The sequence below is a fragment of the Neolamprologus brichardi genome, chromosome 7 (assembly GCF_056152115.1).
Source record: "Neolamprologus brichardi isolate AB-2024 chromosome 7, ASM5615211v1, whole genome shotgun sequence".
NCBI classification, from domain to species: Eukaryota; Metazoa; Chordata; class Actinopteri; order Cichliformes; family Cichlidae; genus Neolamprologus; species Neolamprologus brichardi.
In genome coordinates, this window is record NC_142110.1 from 65,017,551 (window position 1) to 65,036,358 (window position 18,808).

General features: G+C 41.6%; 1 protein-coding gene across 2 annotated transcripts in view; it reads right to left on the reverse strand.

Annotated features, from left to right (window-relative positions):
* The window catches only part of smpd3 (sphingomyelin phosphodiesterase 3), a 108,999-nt gene that overhangs the window by 15,331 nt on the left and 74,860 nt on the right, over window positions 1-18,808 (reverse strand). For both annotated transcript variants that reach the window (XM_006805363.2, XM_087844142.1), the window contains 3 exons: window positions 8,852-8,927; window positions 3,954-4,115; window positions 1,725-1,814 (listed from right to left, as the gene is read on the reverse strand). In XM_006805363.2, the coding sequence (XP_006805426.1) occupies window positions 1,725-1,814; window positions 3,954-4,115; window positions 8,852-8,927 (328 nt within the window). The remainder of the gene's footprint in view (window positions 1-1,724; window positions 1,815-3,953; window positions 4,116-8,851; window positions 8,928-18,808) is intronic.

The window sequence follows — 18,808 nt, forward strand, 5'->3', positions numbered from 1 at the left end:
CTAAATCTTAAGACTTTCACTGCGTAGTAAGATATCCCATATGGAAAAGATATATATAAATCTTATAAAGTTTTTATCTGTCTTGTGTGAAACTTGTATGAAAAGCACACAAGAGTAAAAACAGATATAACATCCCTTGACAAATTATATAATGAAACTTGTATGTTTTGGATACTTACTAAAACAATATATGAAAGTAATGAGAAAGTGGCCACTTTCATGAGTAAATCATATAAGTTTTTACTATTTCTTTTCCATATGGGAAAGGTTAAGGAAACAAGGAAAGGAGAAGTCTGCCTTTCCACTGGATGTTTGACATAATGAAAGTCTGCATTTAAGCTGACTGTATGGCAACACCAATGGTAAGAGTTAAATAAATCTGCTTTTGTCTTCTGCGTTAGGCTCACCCCCACCTGGGGACCCAGATAGACTTAGATTTCATGGTATATTTGCCCATTTGGCACATCCAAATGGAAATGCTTCTAAATACAACAGGGCAAATTTGATGCATGTGGCTAAAACACCAACAAACCTTAACCCTAACCTTAAATTAGTTTCCAGACACCTGTCAAATGTAGGATTTTCTTACTCCTTCTCTTGGAAATCAACACTAAATGGCACCCCCGAAAGGGAAAAACACACTAATGTGTTAAGCATGAGCACGTGTTGGGCTGGGAGTGAGAATGTGTTGCTTCAGCTCGCTTGGGAAAGTACAGATATGCACCAGCTTCCCTGTTTTGAGTGGTTAACATGACCTCAGTTTTCTGGTCTCATAAATCCTGAAAACACCAACAAGCTGTGAAGGGAACAAAATAAATATTCGTTCACACCAGCTCTGGCCACAGCTCCAAAAATACATCGAAGACCACAGTGAGTACTTGCTGGCTTTGGCGGCTGTTTAATCTGCCCTCTAACATGAACTAAAACGCATCATGAAAAGAGACGTGACACTTATGAGTGGGGGAGATTTGTCTTTTTTTGCTGAAACTTCAGTCGTGTGAACATATTGCCACGGCTTTTTATGCCAAGTTGGTCTCATGCTTTTCCTTCTTTTCCACAAGATTTAAAAGAAGTATGAAATCCTGCCGTTTGCCATCAGAAGAGTCAGGAAATTACTGCACACTCTGTCAGTACAACATCTGACAATATCTGGCAGCTTCAGCTCTCTAGCTGTGATTTTTGGCTCACTATTGTATCCATTCAGGTCTAATCTTCTTTGGATAAGCTTTATGAAATGGGATAATCTTCTTTCCCTTTCTTTCACTGATTCATTGATCAGTTTTTTCTTTCCCCTCCAACCCCCCTACGTCTAATAACAGCGAAACAGGCAGTGCCAATCTGTTTCCCCGGCTCGCAATGGAAAATATGCCTGTCCAAATAAATAAGCCCGTCTCTAAACGAGCCCTTTCACTCGGTCCTGCCCACACTGTCCCTGAAATACCGCTGGCCTAAAAAAACGCTCCATATCCAGACCAAAACCCTCCAGTCTTCTGCGTCACTAATGCCCATGTATCAGCCTGCTGTACTGGGTGCATTCTGACTTAGCCAGCCTGAGCCAGATTAATGCCTGCTGCACTCTGCAGGCGCCGCATGGATCCTTGGTGCACGCAGCAACACCTGCATTTTACAGTCAGACTGTAACCGAAGCCGGCGGTGTACATTTGCGTATGACGCGACCCTAGAGGAAGATGTGCGTGGGCATGTGTTGGGTTGTGTGTTGTTACCCAGAGCCCATGGTTTGTCCTCCCCTGGCCCCAGGCGACATGGGTCCTTGTATTGAGTAAAAAGTGCGTGCTGCTGCTCCAGCTTGTCCTCTGGAAAAACACAAGTGTGCACACATACACAGTGGAAGGTTATACACACAGTCAGGAAAGCCAGTTTTACTCCAAATATGGCAGAAAAGTCACACATTACTGATTCTTCTTTAGGAAGTCATAGGCTAGCTAAGCTGCTAGCATGCTGTGCAGGGCAAAACACGAGTTAAGTATAATAAAATAAATCAGTTTCATTATTATTTATTCATTCATTTCTACACATTCTCTTTAGAGACTTTTCCCCTCCCTGAGCCTGCTTGTGTGGACTTTTTCTGTTAAAAAGGGAGTTCTTCCTCCCCACCGTTGCCAAGGACTTGACCTTTAGTGCTTTCTATTTCTGATACCAACTGCAGCTGGTTTAGTTGTCATGCTTGTGTTTGTGAGATAGCTCTTTTGTATGAATGCTTTTTATTATTGTGGTCTTGCATTTATCTCATTTAATGCAAAGTTAGTTATTAATTAGCTACTAAAAATCAATTGCTCAAAGATATTCCATTCTTTGATTTTTCATACCTTTTCTCCCACTCTATCCTTCTTTTTAATCCACTGCGTTGCTTTTTATCGCTAAGTCTGCTTTACAACACAAGCACTTTTTCGCACGGGGATTTAAGGGATAAAGAGACAGCAATGCTTCTTTCTGTCTTTTGTGTTGGTGCTGTTGATGGTGGTTATATAAATAACACCCGTGCAGAGCTCTGGTTAAAACTGTGGGTATACAGGAGGCCTTCAGGTACAGTACTGAGCTGCTATTCAGTCTTACTTAGAAGCATTCAGAGCTTAATTCACATTTTATTTTTGATGTACAATTGCAGTGTGAAATACAAAGATCTGCGAGCTGAGCCATGAGCTTTACTGACACACTGTCAAAGGCTACGTTCACACTGCAGGTCTTAATGATCAATTTCGATTTTTTGATCAAATCCGATTTTTTTTGTCTGCTCGTTCACACTACAAATAAAATGCGACAGTAAACGCGCTCTAGTGTGAACGCTCAAAGCGGCCGCATGCGCAAAAGAAGACGTCACACACAACGAGCTCTGTTTAGACCCAGAGCTACAATATTGTTTGACTGATGGCCCTTAATATAAAGACTTCGGACTTTACGTTTCCCAATTTTTTCTTATATTATTTTGTTATTTACATAATAATGTAAATAACCTAATAATGATCCTTATTGCTGTTTTAGAGGAGCGGTGCTTCAAAGGATAGTTTCAGATTTCTGTCAGAATCTGCAGATTATACAGAACAAATAAAATGTTCACGTTTCTCCAACGTTGTCTTCCCAGCAGTTTCACTAACATCTACACGGGATGGCCAGGAAGCGTTCGCGATGTCTTCTCCGGCGCTGATAATTGGCGTCTGTCTTGTGTCAGTGACGTAAAAGACGGATTTAATGCAACGTGACCGTTCAAACAGCAGTCGCTTTCTAAAACATCGGATATGTATCGGATTCAGTACCACATACGAAAGTGACCCAAAACGGATTTGAAAATATCGGATTTGCGCCGTTCACACTGTCACACCATGATCGGATATGGGTCACATAGGGTCAAAAAAATCGGATTGGATGCGCTTTCGCCTGCAGTGTGAACGTAGCCTTAGAGGTTCACTGTTTCAAGGCTGTTTTGATGAATTATAACAAGCATCGTGGTCACATTCAATGCCTCATTACGGAAAGCTTTCAAAGAAGAATTTAACAATATGACTAATAAGAACAATCAACTTAACTTATTAAAATGTTCATTGTCTATTTGACAGCATCGAGTTAGTACATTAGTCAGTCAAACAATGGTTTTCTTTTGGAATTAAAAATTGCAGCTTTGTTCTTTAAGCACTATTATTACAAAGCAAAGAACTAAAGCTGCAGTTTTGGGTAATTAGTCAAACTTCAGATTGTTTATAACTGAATCATAAGGTCAAATGCATTTTAAAACACAAAGTGGATGATTTTCAGAATTTTCCGAGTGCTAAATGGGAGACTCGATGTTAACAGCAAGTTAGAGAACACGTTGACATTTTGAGAAATGACCTATTTCAAGATCTACATCAGTGCATATCCAAAACTCGACCCCACTGTACAGCTTTTCTCCCATCCCAACTACCCCTGTGTTGATCCTGGCACTATCAATTTAGACATACCTGAAGAGCAGTTGTCAAAGTTGAGGTCTCCCAGGATGACGTCGAAGGCCACCAGGTCTTCCAGCACCTTCTCTCCTTCCAGTGGTATGGATGATGACTGGCGAAACTCAGCCCCCCACTGAAGCAACCGGTCCAGCTGCTCACACCGTACTGATGCATCACCTGAGATAATGCAGTGAAATGAGTAGCAGATTATTACTGAAAATCACTAAAATATACAGAAATGGGTGTAATCACAGTGTACAAAAGGGTTAGGTTTGTGTATGGGATTTCCTATGCCCCCTGAATGCACCATCGGTGTGCATGTCCGCAACTTTAGTTCAGAGACAAACGGCAGCCGAACAACGGACAGTGTGTGCGTTCATAAGACTGTAAGTTAATGTTTACTTCACTCAGTTATGTTGGTGTCCAGCCATGAGTGTATTTGATGACTTACCAGCAGTTTCTGCTTCTGTTTAAGTGACGTTATGTACAAGTGGCAGTTCGCTAGCATAACGGATTTGTTCGCTAATTAGCTTCTAGCAGAGAGATTCGTTGTTATTGTGTTGTTGATTCTGTGCTCTGTGTAACAAATGATAACCCAATGTAAAGTTGCCTTCAGTGCATAGTTGTATGCGGTGTGTTAATGCATAATGTCTGACTTTAAGTTTATGTAACCAGTCTGAAGTATAATGTCAGCTTATTTAACTATATACTGTACTTGAGTACACCTCAGTTGTATCTTTATGTTTATTATGTAATTTGATTTGTATCATTATGCTTTGTCTACAGAAACCACACACACACACTCACGCCCAGGTGCGGGCACATTCTCAATTGGAAATACAAAGAATGACAACTTTAGTCCTGGACTCTGCCTGTTTGTTCCTCTCACATCTGAACATTTGCAAGTGTTCTGACCCGACACTCTGAAGTGATTGCTGCCAGCTTAGATTTCATTAACCCTTCCAAACACACAGCATAACCTCACAGATTAATTCAGCATTAGTACTGTGGGTTCGAACCTGTGAACATTTGCACCGTGTAGATTACAACGTAATATGACACCAAAGAATGAGCTACAAATTGGTAAACTAATGAAGTTGTAAAAGGTTATCTTAAACCTATATGTTAATTTGGGGGCTGGCCCCTCTGGAGATTGCCTTCCACTATTTACATTGCTTCAGCCTGCCTGCAGTTTCTTCTGCCTCTGCAAGCCGCTCTGTAACCCACCGCCACCCCAGCTCTTCCATTTCATGTCGATTCTGACTTGATCTGTGCTCTGTGAGAAGGTCTTGCTTTTGCCATCTGTCACCCGCTGTCTAATACTGTAACTACAGAGCGATTATTACAATCCTGCTTAAAAAAAAAAGCCAGCCTAACCCTTTAAGTAACTTCTGGTGCTGTTTTGCTTTGGCAGCATTTGTGTCTGTCCGCTGCTGCCAGTACATCTGATAAATTGGCGTTAGTTATGGATCGGAGGGAGGAGGTGAATAGAAGGAGGCGGTGGGTGAAAGCATGCGATAGAAATATCAGCTGAATAGTGGAGAGTGCGAGAAACAAAGAGGTGTCAAGATATTGGTGGGTGAGTAGGTGGCTTTGGCTTTGATTACTCTCAGCTCAAGTACATGTGAAATGCTATTTCTTTTCTTTTTGTGTGACTGCATCTCTTAGAGATGGATGGATCTGGGAGGGGGGACGTGGGGGAGCGTTTGCCTGTGTGTGTGCATGAAGACTAAATGTTTCTTCAGATCAAAATAATATAATGATTTGTACGCTTTTATCAGAAAAAAGGAACAATCAGGTAAACAGTCTCACTCTGAATACATACACAGGGAAATTAGCAGGAACTAGTGGATGTTCACTAGCAAACAATCATCAGGTTTAAGGTGATGCAACAAACAAATCCTTTGATGTGTAGACAAACCTTTTAAAATCCACCAGGCGACTCAAAAAGAGTAATGTTTGAGTTTGGCTAATGTTAAGAAATGTGCTTTTTTAGCATTTAGCAAACCAAACCAAACTTATCCCTCTCATAACAAGATGAGTGCAGACCTGGTGCATATAGAGATGTTTCACGCAGGTGAGTAATGCAGCCGTTTATGCGGGATGCACCACCCTCCTTAGTTTCCAGGCACTGTCAGAGCTTTAAACTGTGGTCTTTGTGAAGTTTACGAGCAGGAAGTAATGATGGTAAATACCAGCGGGGAATTTGGAAGTTCAACTGAGCTGTACCTCAGGATAGTTCAGAGTAATTGAATCTCTGTTAATTTGCAAAGAGATTAGTTTTGTTCTGAGTTGGGAAACTAACAACACAACTATATTTGAGCCTCTCAAAGGGGTTTTATTTTAGGCAGGTGGTCCAGGTCTCTGTAGCCACCTCAGTTCCAGCTACTCCTTTCATACATTTTTATTGATTCTTTACAGAAATATGGTTGAAATAGATATTTTTGTTTAACGGTTAAAAATATAAATGTTAGGGGTGAATGAAAAAGATATCATTATTATCAGTTTTACACAATCCATATGCTCTATGGCAGCGGTCTCCAACCTTTTTTGCGCCACGGACCGGTTTATGCCTGACAATATTTTCACGGACCGGCCTTTAAGGTGTCGCGGATAAATACAACAAAATAAAACTAGTACCGGTACCGAAAAAAAGAAGATTTATTCATAACACACGTGAAAAGACCCAGGAAAACAGAGTTAACGATAAAAACGATAACAAAATAATGCTGAAAACCGATAAAAATCCTGAAAACTATACATTTCACACCTGAGCCTCAACTCTCGCGGCCCGGTACCAAACGACTCATGGACCGGTACCGGTCCGAGGCCCGGGGGTTGGGGACCGCTGCTCTATGGATGATCTGATATCGTCGTGTTGGTGTTGTTCCCAGATCATCATGAAAATGTTGTTCCAGGTTCAACATTGCAAGTGACCAATCACATTATTGTGACGTTATTCTTTTGCGCACCAACCCATTCGTGCATTTATGAAATCCCAATGTTGCAAGGACAATATCAATTCTGCTTAGCGTTTATTAAAGGGTTAGGGTCCGTTGATCGGCGGACAAAGGCGGTTTCTCGCAGCTTAAGTACAGTTTTTTGTTTTACGCCGGTTTTTCCCGAAGTCGCAAAAGTATGACATCATAACATTCTGATTGGTCACTTGCAATGTTGATCCTGGAACAACCTTTAGTATGATGATCTGGGAACAACACCAACACGAGGATAATAATAATGGATTGGATTTATATAGCGCTTTTCAAGGCACCCAAAGCGCTTTACAATGCCACTATTCATTCACTCTCACATTCACACACTGGTGGAGGCAGCTACGGTTGTAGCCACAGCTGCCCTGGGGCAGACTGACAGAAGCGAGGCTGCCATATCGCGCCATCGGCCCCTCTGGCCAACACCAGTACACCAGGGTAAAGTGTCTTGCCCAAGGACACAACGACCAGGACAGAGAGCCCGGGGATCGAACCGGCGACCTTCCGGTTACAGATATGCTTCCCAAACCCCTGAGCCATGGTCGCCCTATATCAGATCGTGCGCTGCTCTATGGTGCTGTGCACTGTGCAAAGATACAGTCTTTGTCCAGCGCAATCAGTGTTTTACCAAAAATATTAATGCTGAGATCAAATTACTTTTATCGTTGAAATGGAAACACAGGACTAAAACAGGACAGAGATGTCCAAGTAAAAATTGAGTACATGCATATGCATCTCGACCGCTTGTGACACCGGCTGTGATGCAGCAAAATTAGAGCAGAAAACAAATCAGTGAATTGAGGTCTCAACAGTTTGGCTGCTGGCTGCAATTCTTCTTTCAACAACAGCCTAAATGAGGCTCTATAAAACATTAAATCTTATTTTTTCTGGGTGTGAGTGAAGTAGCAACAGCAATAGAAAACTGGTGCCTTTTGTGGTCGTCACTTTAGTTCATAAAGTTCATAAAGTGATTATATATATGTCCCTCACAGCAAGAAGGTTTGGGTTACTTAGTACTTTGGGTATTCTGGTTTCATCTCATAGTCCAAGCACATGCATGTTGAGGTAACCGTGTTTGTTCGCTCTGTAACAGATTGGTAACGTGTCCATTGGCTGTTGGCCTAGGACCTCCATCCTCACCACGCTGGCAACGAGTCAAAGAGGAACAAAAATAAGAGCACATTGAACTGAACTGCACTGAAATGGAACAAAGCCAAGAGATGAGGTAGCCACTGCATTACTGAGTTCAGTATATACTGTATATTATATGCTGACGGTCCCGCTGCATCGTGAATTGAGCACTCAGCCGGGAAAGATTTCTCATATAGTTCTCAGAGAATCAGGTCTCTGCACTCCTCCCCGTTTCTTCCTCTCTGTTCTCCCTGACTTACCCCACCAGCCCAGCCCCCTTAACCTCCAAAGGCTTTGTGTTTGATGTATCTTTAGAAACAGCCCTGCCACTGCTATATTTAGGTCTGAGAGAAGCGCAGGAGAAGCCCAGAATAGCAGGCGAAAAGAGGTGGGGAGGGTATGTCTATGGTAAAAAATGAGGGTGACATCGACCAGGGGCTTTAAATAGGGCTGTGACGCCTTAAACAGCTTGAGGCAGTCACCATGGGAACAGCAGGAGGAGGCATGCTTGGGTTGCGATGTGCCCATTTATCTAAGTATCTGGACAGAGAAGCGTGCACACACACACACACACACACACACACCCACACACACACACACACACAAAACTGTCTTCGCAGGTCTTCTAGAGAAAGACAATCACACTGGGACCTGACATGTTTTCCATCCTGCTTAAGAAACAACCCTTCAAAAAAAGGCATCATGGGATCCTTACTAGTACTCATGTGTGCATGTGCAGAGACAGAAATGACAAAAGACAGAAGGAGAGAGTTGTAGAACATATAAGCCTACCTTCTATGGCGTGGAGATGCGTACATGTGACGTATCCCACCACCCTCTGCTCTTGGTGTGAGGTGCCCACGTGAACCTGTTGGGGAGGGGGGCGGGACCAGAGACAAACATGTCACTCCACCGTGTTCAAACAGGCAGCATCAAAGCCCATTTAACGAGTGTGTTTGTGTATGAGAAACAAGCCAGGTAACAACCGCAGCAATTAGATCATACAAGGCAAGGTGCAACTTTATTGATCCCCGTGGGAAAACGGAGTCATTACGCTGCAATTCGATCACTGCACTTAGGGTGTGCAACATGACAGCAGTGGGGCAGAGAGCCCATGAAAACCTAAGGAAGGCATATTGTGTAATGTCATCATGAAATATTGGTGCATTTCATGGATATAACAGAAATGTGAGATTATAATTCATGATTATAAGATCTGCAAGCCTAATAAAACAGTATGTAACAGTTGCATGATGGAATAATGATGCAAGAACCGCAGTTATGATCATATCTCTCTTATTTGGCATGTAGTGCACCACTGCCGTTTCAATCATTCAGAAAAGAAGAAGAACGACTGCCTCTTACCAGGGAGGCAGTCACCTAATCTAACGTCAAGGCAATTTTTCAGAAACTATATGATGTGACATTTCTCAAAAAATGTTGGCATTATAATGTTTTTAATACAGCTTCTCCATTTGGATGATTAAAAACAAGAATAATAACCTCAAGAGTATACATATATATATACATATATATATATATATATATATATATATATATATATATATATATATATATACTGTGTTGGGGAGTAACGGAATACATGTACCGCCGTTACGTATTTAAAATACAAAATATGAGTAACTGTATTCCGTTACAGTTACCGTTTAAAAAGGTGGTATTTAGAATACAGTTACTTTGTTGAAATAAATGGATTACACGGCGGTACTTCCCTGTTTCATATTGTGGCGGGTCAGGACTGTTTGGGTTTTGTTTGACAGCTACGTTCTGTTGTTCCAGGCGGCAGCGTTACGGTTGCCATGGTTACAGGGTGACGCTCTCTCTCTGCGTGTTTCCTGGGTGAGAGAGGCCTTTTTGTTGTTGTTGTGCTAAGCTAATAGGCAGAATGCTACAGGTATAGCTCTAAAGAATGTAGCATCATAGGCAGTGTAGTCCGTGCTGCAGGGAGGATGGACTGCCATACACGTTATGTGTCTGTGAGCGAGGGAGGGAGAAAAAGGAAAAGTACGAGCTGTCATCGAGCAAAAACGGGAGCTGGAAGCATGTAAATATAATAATAACCACTGGAGCCAAGAAGAGAGCCTGACGAGCCCAGTTGTAAGTAAGCTATTAAGACTCGACTGTACACCGTGTTCGTGTTTTCCTCCAGAAACAATAAGTCCCGTTGCAGCAGCCTTTCAACGCCTCTCTCTGTCTCTGCTAGCAAAGTTGACCCAGACAACAAAGTAAAGCTAGTTTTCAGCTACGAGCCGACACAGAACCCACCGTATTAGCCAGAGGTCCCTTTACTACGGTTCGGAGCCGCGGACCTTCAGTAACAGTAATAAATCACAGCAATAGTACATTCATGTAGTTGTAAACAGCATGATAATATATTAAGTAATCCAAAGTATTCAGAATACGTTACTCTCATTGAGTAACGTAACAGAATACGTTACAGAATACATTTTGAGGCATGTAATCTGTATTCTGTAATAGAAGACATTTTAAAAGTAACCTTCCCAACACTGTGTATATATATATATATATATATTTGGATCTACTTTTGATACTTTTGAAACACATTTTGTAGTTTCTGAAAATGCATATCCCTAACCCTACTAACCCTAAACACATGTCTGGTTCCCTAGTGGATGTTAAAAGGTTAGCTGATAATCAATGGTGCTAATGATTAGTGCTTGAGCACACCCTTCTGGTTATTCATGGTTATATCAGACAGTTTATAAGAGAAAGACATGACGCTCACATAAACCTCAGCAGAGGTCTATGAAACAGTTCTGTAATGGAAAAGATTGCTGCTGTTCCACCTGGACTCAAAGAGCCAAAGACGCCGTTGCTCTGATATCTGACACAGTTTCACCTGTGTGGTGTTTGAAGCAAGTAGATGTTATTCATTTTATTTCCAGTTATGTAGGCGATCCATTACATTACATAACCCAAAATGGCTTTTTCATAGTTGTTTTTCAGATGAGCCAGAAGCCGCATTGAGGTTGGCACGCCACATTGAGTCATTAATGAAGCCGTTACATAAAAGAAACAAATTTGTATGTTCAATAAGAAGCTCTGCAATCACTCATCTGCCTGCTTTGCTGTGTGTTTAGTCCTGTAGTCTGTTCTTTACATCACGTCCTCTTTTCCACGCTGTCAAACTCAATACTGACATCATTACTCAAGTCCAATCATTTTCTTGCCTGTGTTCTGTGAGCCAATCAGCCTCTGATGTGCTTTAATGTGAGCGCTCTCTTCTCATTCTGCCTTTCAGACTCTAATTCTCCTCCCCATCTCTGCCTCATCCTGGTCCCATTCAAGCCTCCACCTTCATCATCATCACCAACATCAGCACCTAGACTCGGGGGGGTCCTGTCCTCATTCCTCTCACTGCTGGGATAGGAATTAGACTCCACTGTGCTACGATGGTTCATTAAAGTTTTACCTCCTAACAGCTTATCAGCTGAATTCTGCATCCCAATAAATCATTTTCCAAATTACCTCTCCTTATTCAATTACGAACATCTGTAGTAATATGTAACCAGCAGTTTAACTAATAAGCTAACTTTGCTTTACTTGACAACCATCCCAATGTTTGTAAAAGGATTTCATTTCATAAAGGCTAGCGAGTAATTTTATTGGCTAAACTTACCCAAAGAGTGAATGAAAATTACATTTTAAAGTGGTGCCACACCCGTGGACTTCATGATGGATGAGCAGAGGATGGAGGATATAACAGTTTAGAGCCAGGACTTGTTGCTTATGAGTGTGAAGAAAATGAAACGTATATGTAGCAAATACAAACTCATATTATAATTGTGTACGTGACTAAAAACTAACTGGACTGCAAAGTGAGCTTGTTTTAAAGCGCTCCTCTTTCCGTGCAGAGGTTATGCTCTGATAGCTGATCTAATTGCAGGCTTCTGCAGTTGGAGCTTTAGCATGTATTTCTCTGCAGCTGACTGATGTTGCTAAAAAAAGCTGAGACTCGATGAGCATTGCTTGAAACCCGCGGTCTACTGTGAGTCTTGTTGGCTCGACTACATCCGGATCCACTATTTATCTCTTGTGTTCAGTTTCAGACTTAGAGTGGTGCAAACATGAGTGGGTTGGGTCATAAATATACTGTAGGTTCAACTGACGCTGACGCTTTTGTCTCAGTATACGTCAGAAAAACCAACAAAAAGAAATATGCTTTTAAGGAACTGTGGAGCCTTACGTCCTAAATTTAATCTGAAGTTTTGATTCATTTAGCAGCCAAACAACATGTGGCATTCGGTCTACAATGGAAATGAATCATTGTTTGGAAAGTTCTTTACAACACTGTTGAGACGCTGCCACAAATGTGTTGCACTTGTTGGATGCTTTGTTTTCACCCTTCTGTTCAGTTCATCTTGGAATACAATTAAGCCTGAAGACTGTGTGGCTATCTACCATAACCTTCTCCAGTCATTTGCTCCCTTTTTGTTAATGTTTTGATATCCCTATAGACTGCTACATCTGTACAGTAGGGCTGGGCTATATCATACCGTTCACGGTAACACCGGTGTAATTTTGGGCAACAATTCTATCGCGATAGAATATGGGTAAAACGCGCATGCGCAGTGCCTTTGTTTACATACGCACATGGCGGCCACGCAGAATGAGAAGGGCGAAAGCAGATCGTTGAATGAAACAGATGAACCAGAATTGGTTTGTAAAAATGCTGCAACTTCAGTGGTGTGGAATTGGTCTAGCTTTTGTCCATCAGATACACAAGAAAGCTCTTTTTTTGGTAGAGCATGCTAGCGGGCCGTCGTTAAACACGGCACACTTAAAATCAATCCTTTGATTTTTCTGAAAATCGACAGTGCCCCTTATAATCCCGTCTGCCTTTTGACCTCGAAGCGATTTTATGTCGTACACGGCGCTCGAAAATCTGTTAAATGTTTTAGTACGACTTTGCTAAGCTACGAACCCGCACCACTTGAAGGATTGTCGGAGCATTACGGCTATATTAGGCAGGCGCCTCGCGGAGTGATACGTACTGTGCTTCAACATAATATTACGGTATTGTGTGTGTATGACCTCTTTTTAAGTTTTGTGGATATTTTACATGGTTATGCTGAGGATATGTCGGCCAATTTCCACTGGAAATGCCTTTTGGTTAAACTGTCAGCAAAGAATTTGCACTGTTACATTTTTATGTAACTTTAATGCACATAAAAAACAGCTGTTTGTTTAAGTGAAAATACATTGATGGGTTTTTTTGCACTAATAAAGTTGTGGAGTTGTAAAGTATTTTGTCTAGTGTCAATTAATACGTCAGTTATATCGTTATCGCAAATTTTCAAATGTATATCGTGATAAATATTTTTGGTCATATCGCCCTGCTCTACTGTACAGTGTTTTCCTAGTAGTGGACCATAGATTGCAGTTAGTGTAGTTACTGTCTTTAACTTCCATTGCTGCAGGAAGACTGTAAGTTCAATTCTTGCATGTTCCTTGAAAAAGGCCTGTTTTCTATTACATCTAAATGCCTTTTCACTTATTGGTGACCTTTGGTTTATAATTGCACTTCTATTTTCTGCAGTAAGTGCACACTCCTGTGGTTTTTCTATCTTCCACAGATATTTTAAGAGGTTTTGCTTAAACACTCCTGTCTAGACTCACTGTTATGATCAACCACTAATACCCAATTCTTCTTGTGCGTGCGGATGAAATACAAGCGCATCATTTGGAGGGATGGCAATGTTCCACTGTAAGCTTTTCATGTAAGACTAATATGAATGTCTTGAAGTGTGGTGTGGTATAAGATATGGCATGGCATACATGTTACAGGTTTAGCATTATAACCATTGGCATCCTTATTTTTGGAGGCAGAAGTGAACATGTCAGAACAAATGGAGTCAGCTAATGCTAGAAATGGCCTGTATTTGTATAGCGCTTTACTAGTCCCTAAGGACCCCAAAGCGCTTTACACATCCATTCACACACGCATTCACACACTGGTGATGGCAAGCTACATTGAAAGAAAAGCTGGATCCATAAAGTGCATGGGTGCACACACTGCTAATCACTGAAGTATATGCTTATTTGGCACTCTGTAGCACAAAGCTGGCAGATTATTCATTTTAAAATGTTTTATTGACAGGAGAAAGTGGCTCAAATTAGCAAACATACGTTATTGGCTCCACCATTTTATCCAGTAAGTCTGGAGAGGCATTTTAAATTCTGAATGCTTTATAAAACTCAACAACTACAGCAGTTCAGACCCCAACTCTAATTATGATCCTAATGGTAACCTTAGGCAATTAGAAAATGCGATGTCTGCCTTTGAGGAACACCTGTTGATCAAAACTGCCAGTCCTATAACCAAACATACGAGTTAGAAAATAGTACAGCTGTTAAGAAGAGGGCAAGAGGTGGGGCTACACACCCACCAGAGTGGAAAACACGAGGAACGATAACGAACGTTGCGACAAAGAGGAAGGAGAGAACCGAGGCTATAAATACACAACGGCTAATTGAGGGAATGTGGAACAGGTGGGTAAACAAACAGATGCAAACATTTAAAAGATAACAAGATAAAGGAAGCAAAACTAAATGCAAGGCACTGAGAGCTGGAAGGATATGGGCAACACTGCAGGGTCAAATGAAACTTAAGAACTGAGACAACCGGAAAGTAACCGACCCACAATAATTCAACAACAACTCAAAACACCATGAATACAATTGAACTAAAAATAAATGCAAAATTCAAAGCCCAGGGCCCCAACAGGAGAATCTGCAAACTCCACCTGGAATGTCCTCAGGCTAGGCTAACCCCTAACCCAGGACCTTGTTGCTGTCAGGCGATAGTAACCTCGGCAACACTGTATCACAAACTTTATCTTGATGCATTATCTAAATATTAGGAAATTAGGAAATAAGCAACAAACTTGGTGCTATTCTATATTTGAAAAGGTTGCCCTCCCCCACCGCAGCAACAGCAGTCCTGACATTGGTCGTGTCCAAATTCATGGGCTGCATCCTCCTGAGGCCGCATTTGTAGACCGATTACGTCACAGCGACGCGCCGAAGGCTGTCCAAATTCGTAGACTCCTCCGAATGCAGCCGACAAATGCGTCCTCCTTTTCCCCGAATTTGAAGGATGGGTCGGGTGTGTCCTTCGTGGCCTACCATATCCCAGAATTCATAGTGAGCTCCAGTTTCCAACAATGGCGGCCGCTACTAAGTTTTGAAATTACTCATACTAATCTTTCTGGGTCACAAAATAAACTTTTAACATATTTTCAGGCGAGAAAGTAGCTGTGTAAACATCAAATATCTGCTCGGTTTATCAAATATCGCATATTTGCAAAAGTGTTTCGACGTTTTCGGAGCATCTGTTACCCACCAGCTCGATAGCAAGCCGGGAGCTCGAGGGTCACTGATGCGGCCGAGAACGGCACAACTCCCGGCACATCATTTTCAGATCACCGCGGACTTTCGCTGCTCGGGTTAAACGTAATATATAAGTCACTTAGACAACGTAAAAATGTTATTGTTGAGCTTTTTCTGTGTTTTATTTGTTCGTGAGTAAATCAGTTTGGCTGAGATTAAAGTTATTAGATTAGATAAAATAAAACTTTATTAATCCCCCGGGTGGGTTCCTCTGGGATTTTCACACAGCTGACTAAACGTCAAACAGAAAACTGATTAAACAGAAGTGTGAGACGGTCGAGAATTTACGCTAGTATCCTGTTATATTTTAGATAGCAAGGAGCAGACGGCCGAGTTTACTAAACTCCACCGAGACAGCGGTGACGCTAATCAGAAGGCTAGACCGTCCAATTTCACAGCCGTTTACTTCCGGCCTACCCGACCTTCTGAGGACCCGACCCACGTAGACCGCGAAGGCCGGGTCCTCAGGAGGATGCAGCCCATGAATTTGGACATGACCATTGTGCAGTATTATGAATGGTCTGCCATGTCCCAGGAGGGTAAAACATTTATTATCAGAAGGAAAAACACATCAGCTATTGATCACTGTAAACAAATGAGAAGATAGAAACACCAGATGTCTTCACTTTTACAGAAAATAATATTTCTTGTCACTATTACAAGTTTCCGTACGGTGTTACAGGCACAGTCACATTTTCACATAGACACATTTTCCACGTGGGTTGGAGTTACGTTAGAGCATTTTTATCAAGAGAATCAGGCACGACTACGAGTGAGCGATGTTCTGTTCAAGAGGTAGGCTTATTCGATCAACGTGAAGCCTAAAACAGTGCTGAGGATATTATTTTTTCAGCATGTCTTCATATGCTTCATACATATTTTACTACTTCTTACATCCATTTCTCCATTCCTGAAGCATGAGACAGGGAGCAGAGCAGCAATAACAAAAGCCCACTTGAGATTTAATAAGACACCTTTAACATCGGTTGTTGAAGGAGTCCTCCGGCAGCACAGAAACGAGGCACGGAGCGAGGTGGACGCTGGCAGCTCTGAAGAGTTGGTGGGTGGATGCAGACTGATGAGGAGGAGGATGAATAAAGGGTTGCAGAGAAGGAGGATGGTGATTGTGAGGTGGTTAGTTTGAAGTGGGAATGAATATGGGTGGAGTAGATCTATAACGAGACAAACACCCCTAAGAGATAGTCCAAGGCTGGAACATAAATCGTTCTCCAGCCTCAGAATTATATTTATAGCACTGCTTGCTAGTATACAACTTAGCTTAAACAGCCATACACAATGTAGTTGTTTTTAACATAGATATAAACTAACATGACTGTTGTCACATAGCAGTGAATCAGCATGCTGTCAGTTCTGTTAATAACAGCTTCTACTTTGGCCCTTCTAAAAGCTCACTGTCTGGCTCAGTTTTCACTGGAATAATCCAGGGAAATGATACTTTCACCACTCAGTTATTTATGTGCTTATTTCCTTTTGAACATGGTATCCTGTCACTGCGCCTGCATTGGACGTCTCTTTTTCTTCCAAGCAGTCCAGCAGGGTTTGGGAGTGTGCTGGGTTCCTTCAGGTGACCCAGTCCATGTGACCTTAAATAAGGTTGTATGATCTGGTAAATGCAGGTTATCAAAACTACAAAGAAGTGATGAAGGTCAAGCTTCCAGCTTGTTGCTAATGAACCTTTTCTGCCTCTTTGATCACATGTTGTGTTCGTGTATTTTTGAACTATTCCAATGTTGACCCTTCACCTTTTGAGTTCGATGTCGACGTCGGTGACGACCCCAGCACTAACTGTAATCGGCTGGGCCACAGTTATCAATAGGCTATCAGAAAATGTCATTTCTGCTGTTAGTAAAGTTTCACTGTGTGACTGCAACAATTTTAGCAACTTTCAGTTTTTATACAATAAAGCTTGTCCACAGTATAATCATTAAAACATAAATACAGTGTTTATACATCAGAACTCATCATAAAAGGTTGTACTAGGGATGGGTACCGGTATCGGTTCTGACATAAACGGTAGTAACCAGACCGAAAAGCAGCGCACATTTCGGTGCTTTTTTTTTCCTGAGCTGTGATACACTTTTAATTCTAGCCAATCATTTTACGTTTCCGAGGATAGTAGGCGGGTCCAGGTACGTACGTTCTTTTAGAGCAGAGCTACAGATTAAAAACGCCCAAGGCGAAGCGGTCAAAAGTCTGGCTGTACTTCACAGCAAAATATGCAAACTCAGCAGCTGCAACAAGTGCTTTAAGCTGATACTGTGATACTGTCAAAGGAGGTAACACCTCAAATCTGATGAAACAACATCTCCCAAAAACCCGAAGAGGAGAGTCCTGGCCCCTAGCCCTGCCAGTGTAGCAGAAATGATGAGGATGATGATGGCAGCAGCAGCCGTTCTTCTCTGCGTGAGTGGCTTAATGTTGTTCGTGTGTAATTTACATTGAGTAAGCTAACCGTGTTATTACATTAATGCATGTAAGGTGAACTAGCAAACACCGTTGTAGCTACATGCGGCTGTCTTCTTGTTTGATGGCAGATACTCCCTTCACCCTGGCCAAAAAGGCTAAAATGACCAAAGAAAAAGTGGAAAACAGTTAAACATGAGAGGTTTTTGGACAAAGTTTGTGTTTTTTCCATTGATTAAGCACTGCTTCCAGCCAAGAGTGATACCATATATGCCCCATAGCTGCAGAAAAGGCTAACATTGTTATCTTTTTACAAAAAAACAGCTGAACATGAGAGGTTTGTGGACCAATTTTGTGTTCTCCATTCTTTAAGCACCGGTTTGAGCACCGTTTAAGCACCGGCACCGTTTCAAAAGTACCGGTTTGGCACCGGTATCGGATAAAACCTAAACGATACCCATCCCTAGGTTGTACAGATAAAAACAGGAACTATAAAGGAACAAAGTAAGATAAATGTCTCTCTCTAGTATGACTTAAACACCCCGTTAGCTGCTTCTGATATTTTTACTCCTGGACTCAAAAACAAAATTGCTACATGACCTTTCCTTCAACTAAGATGTGTGTTGTTTATATGAAATCATGCTGTAATCCAGAAAGAAAAAAAGATTTTCCCCTGTGCCAAATAAACAGCGTTAGAGCCCCCAACCAAGGAGCGACAGACTAGAATGGATATGAACGGCCAATAAAGTGATGGCTGTTTTGGCTCGGTATCCGTGCAGAGCCAATAATAAGACATTCTAAAAGCCACAATAAAGCATTAGGCTGACTAGCCCGACTTTAATACCAAACACAAAGCTCACGTTGTAGGCTGAAATACAGTAAATACACTTC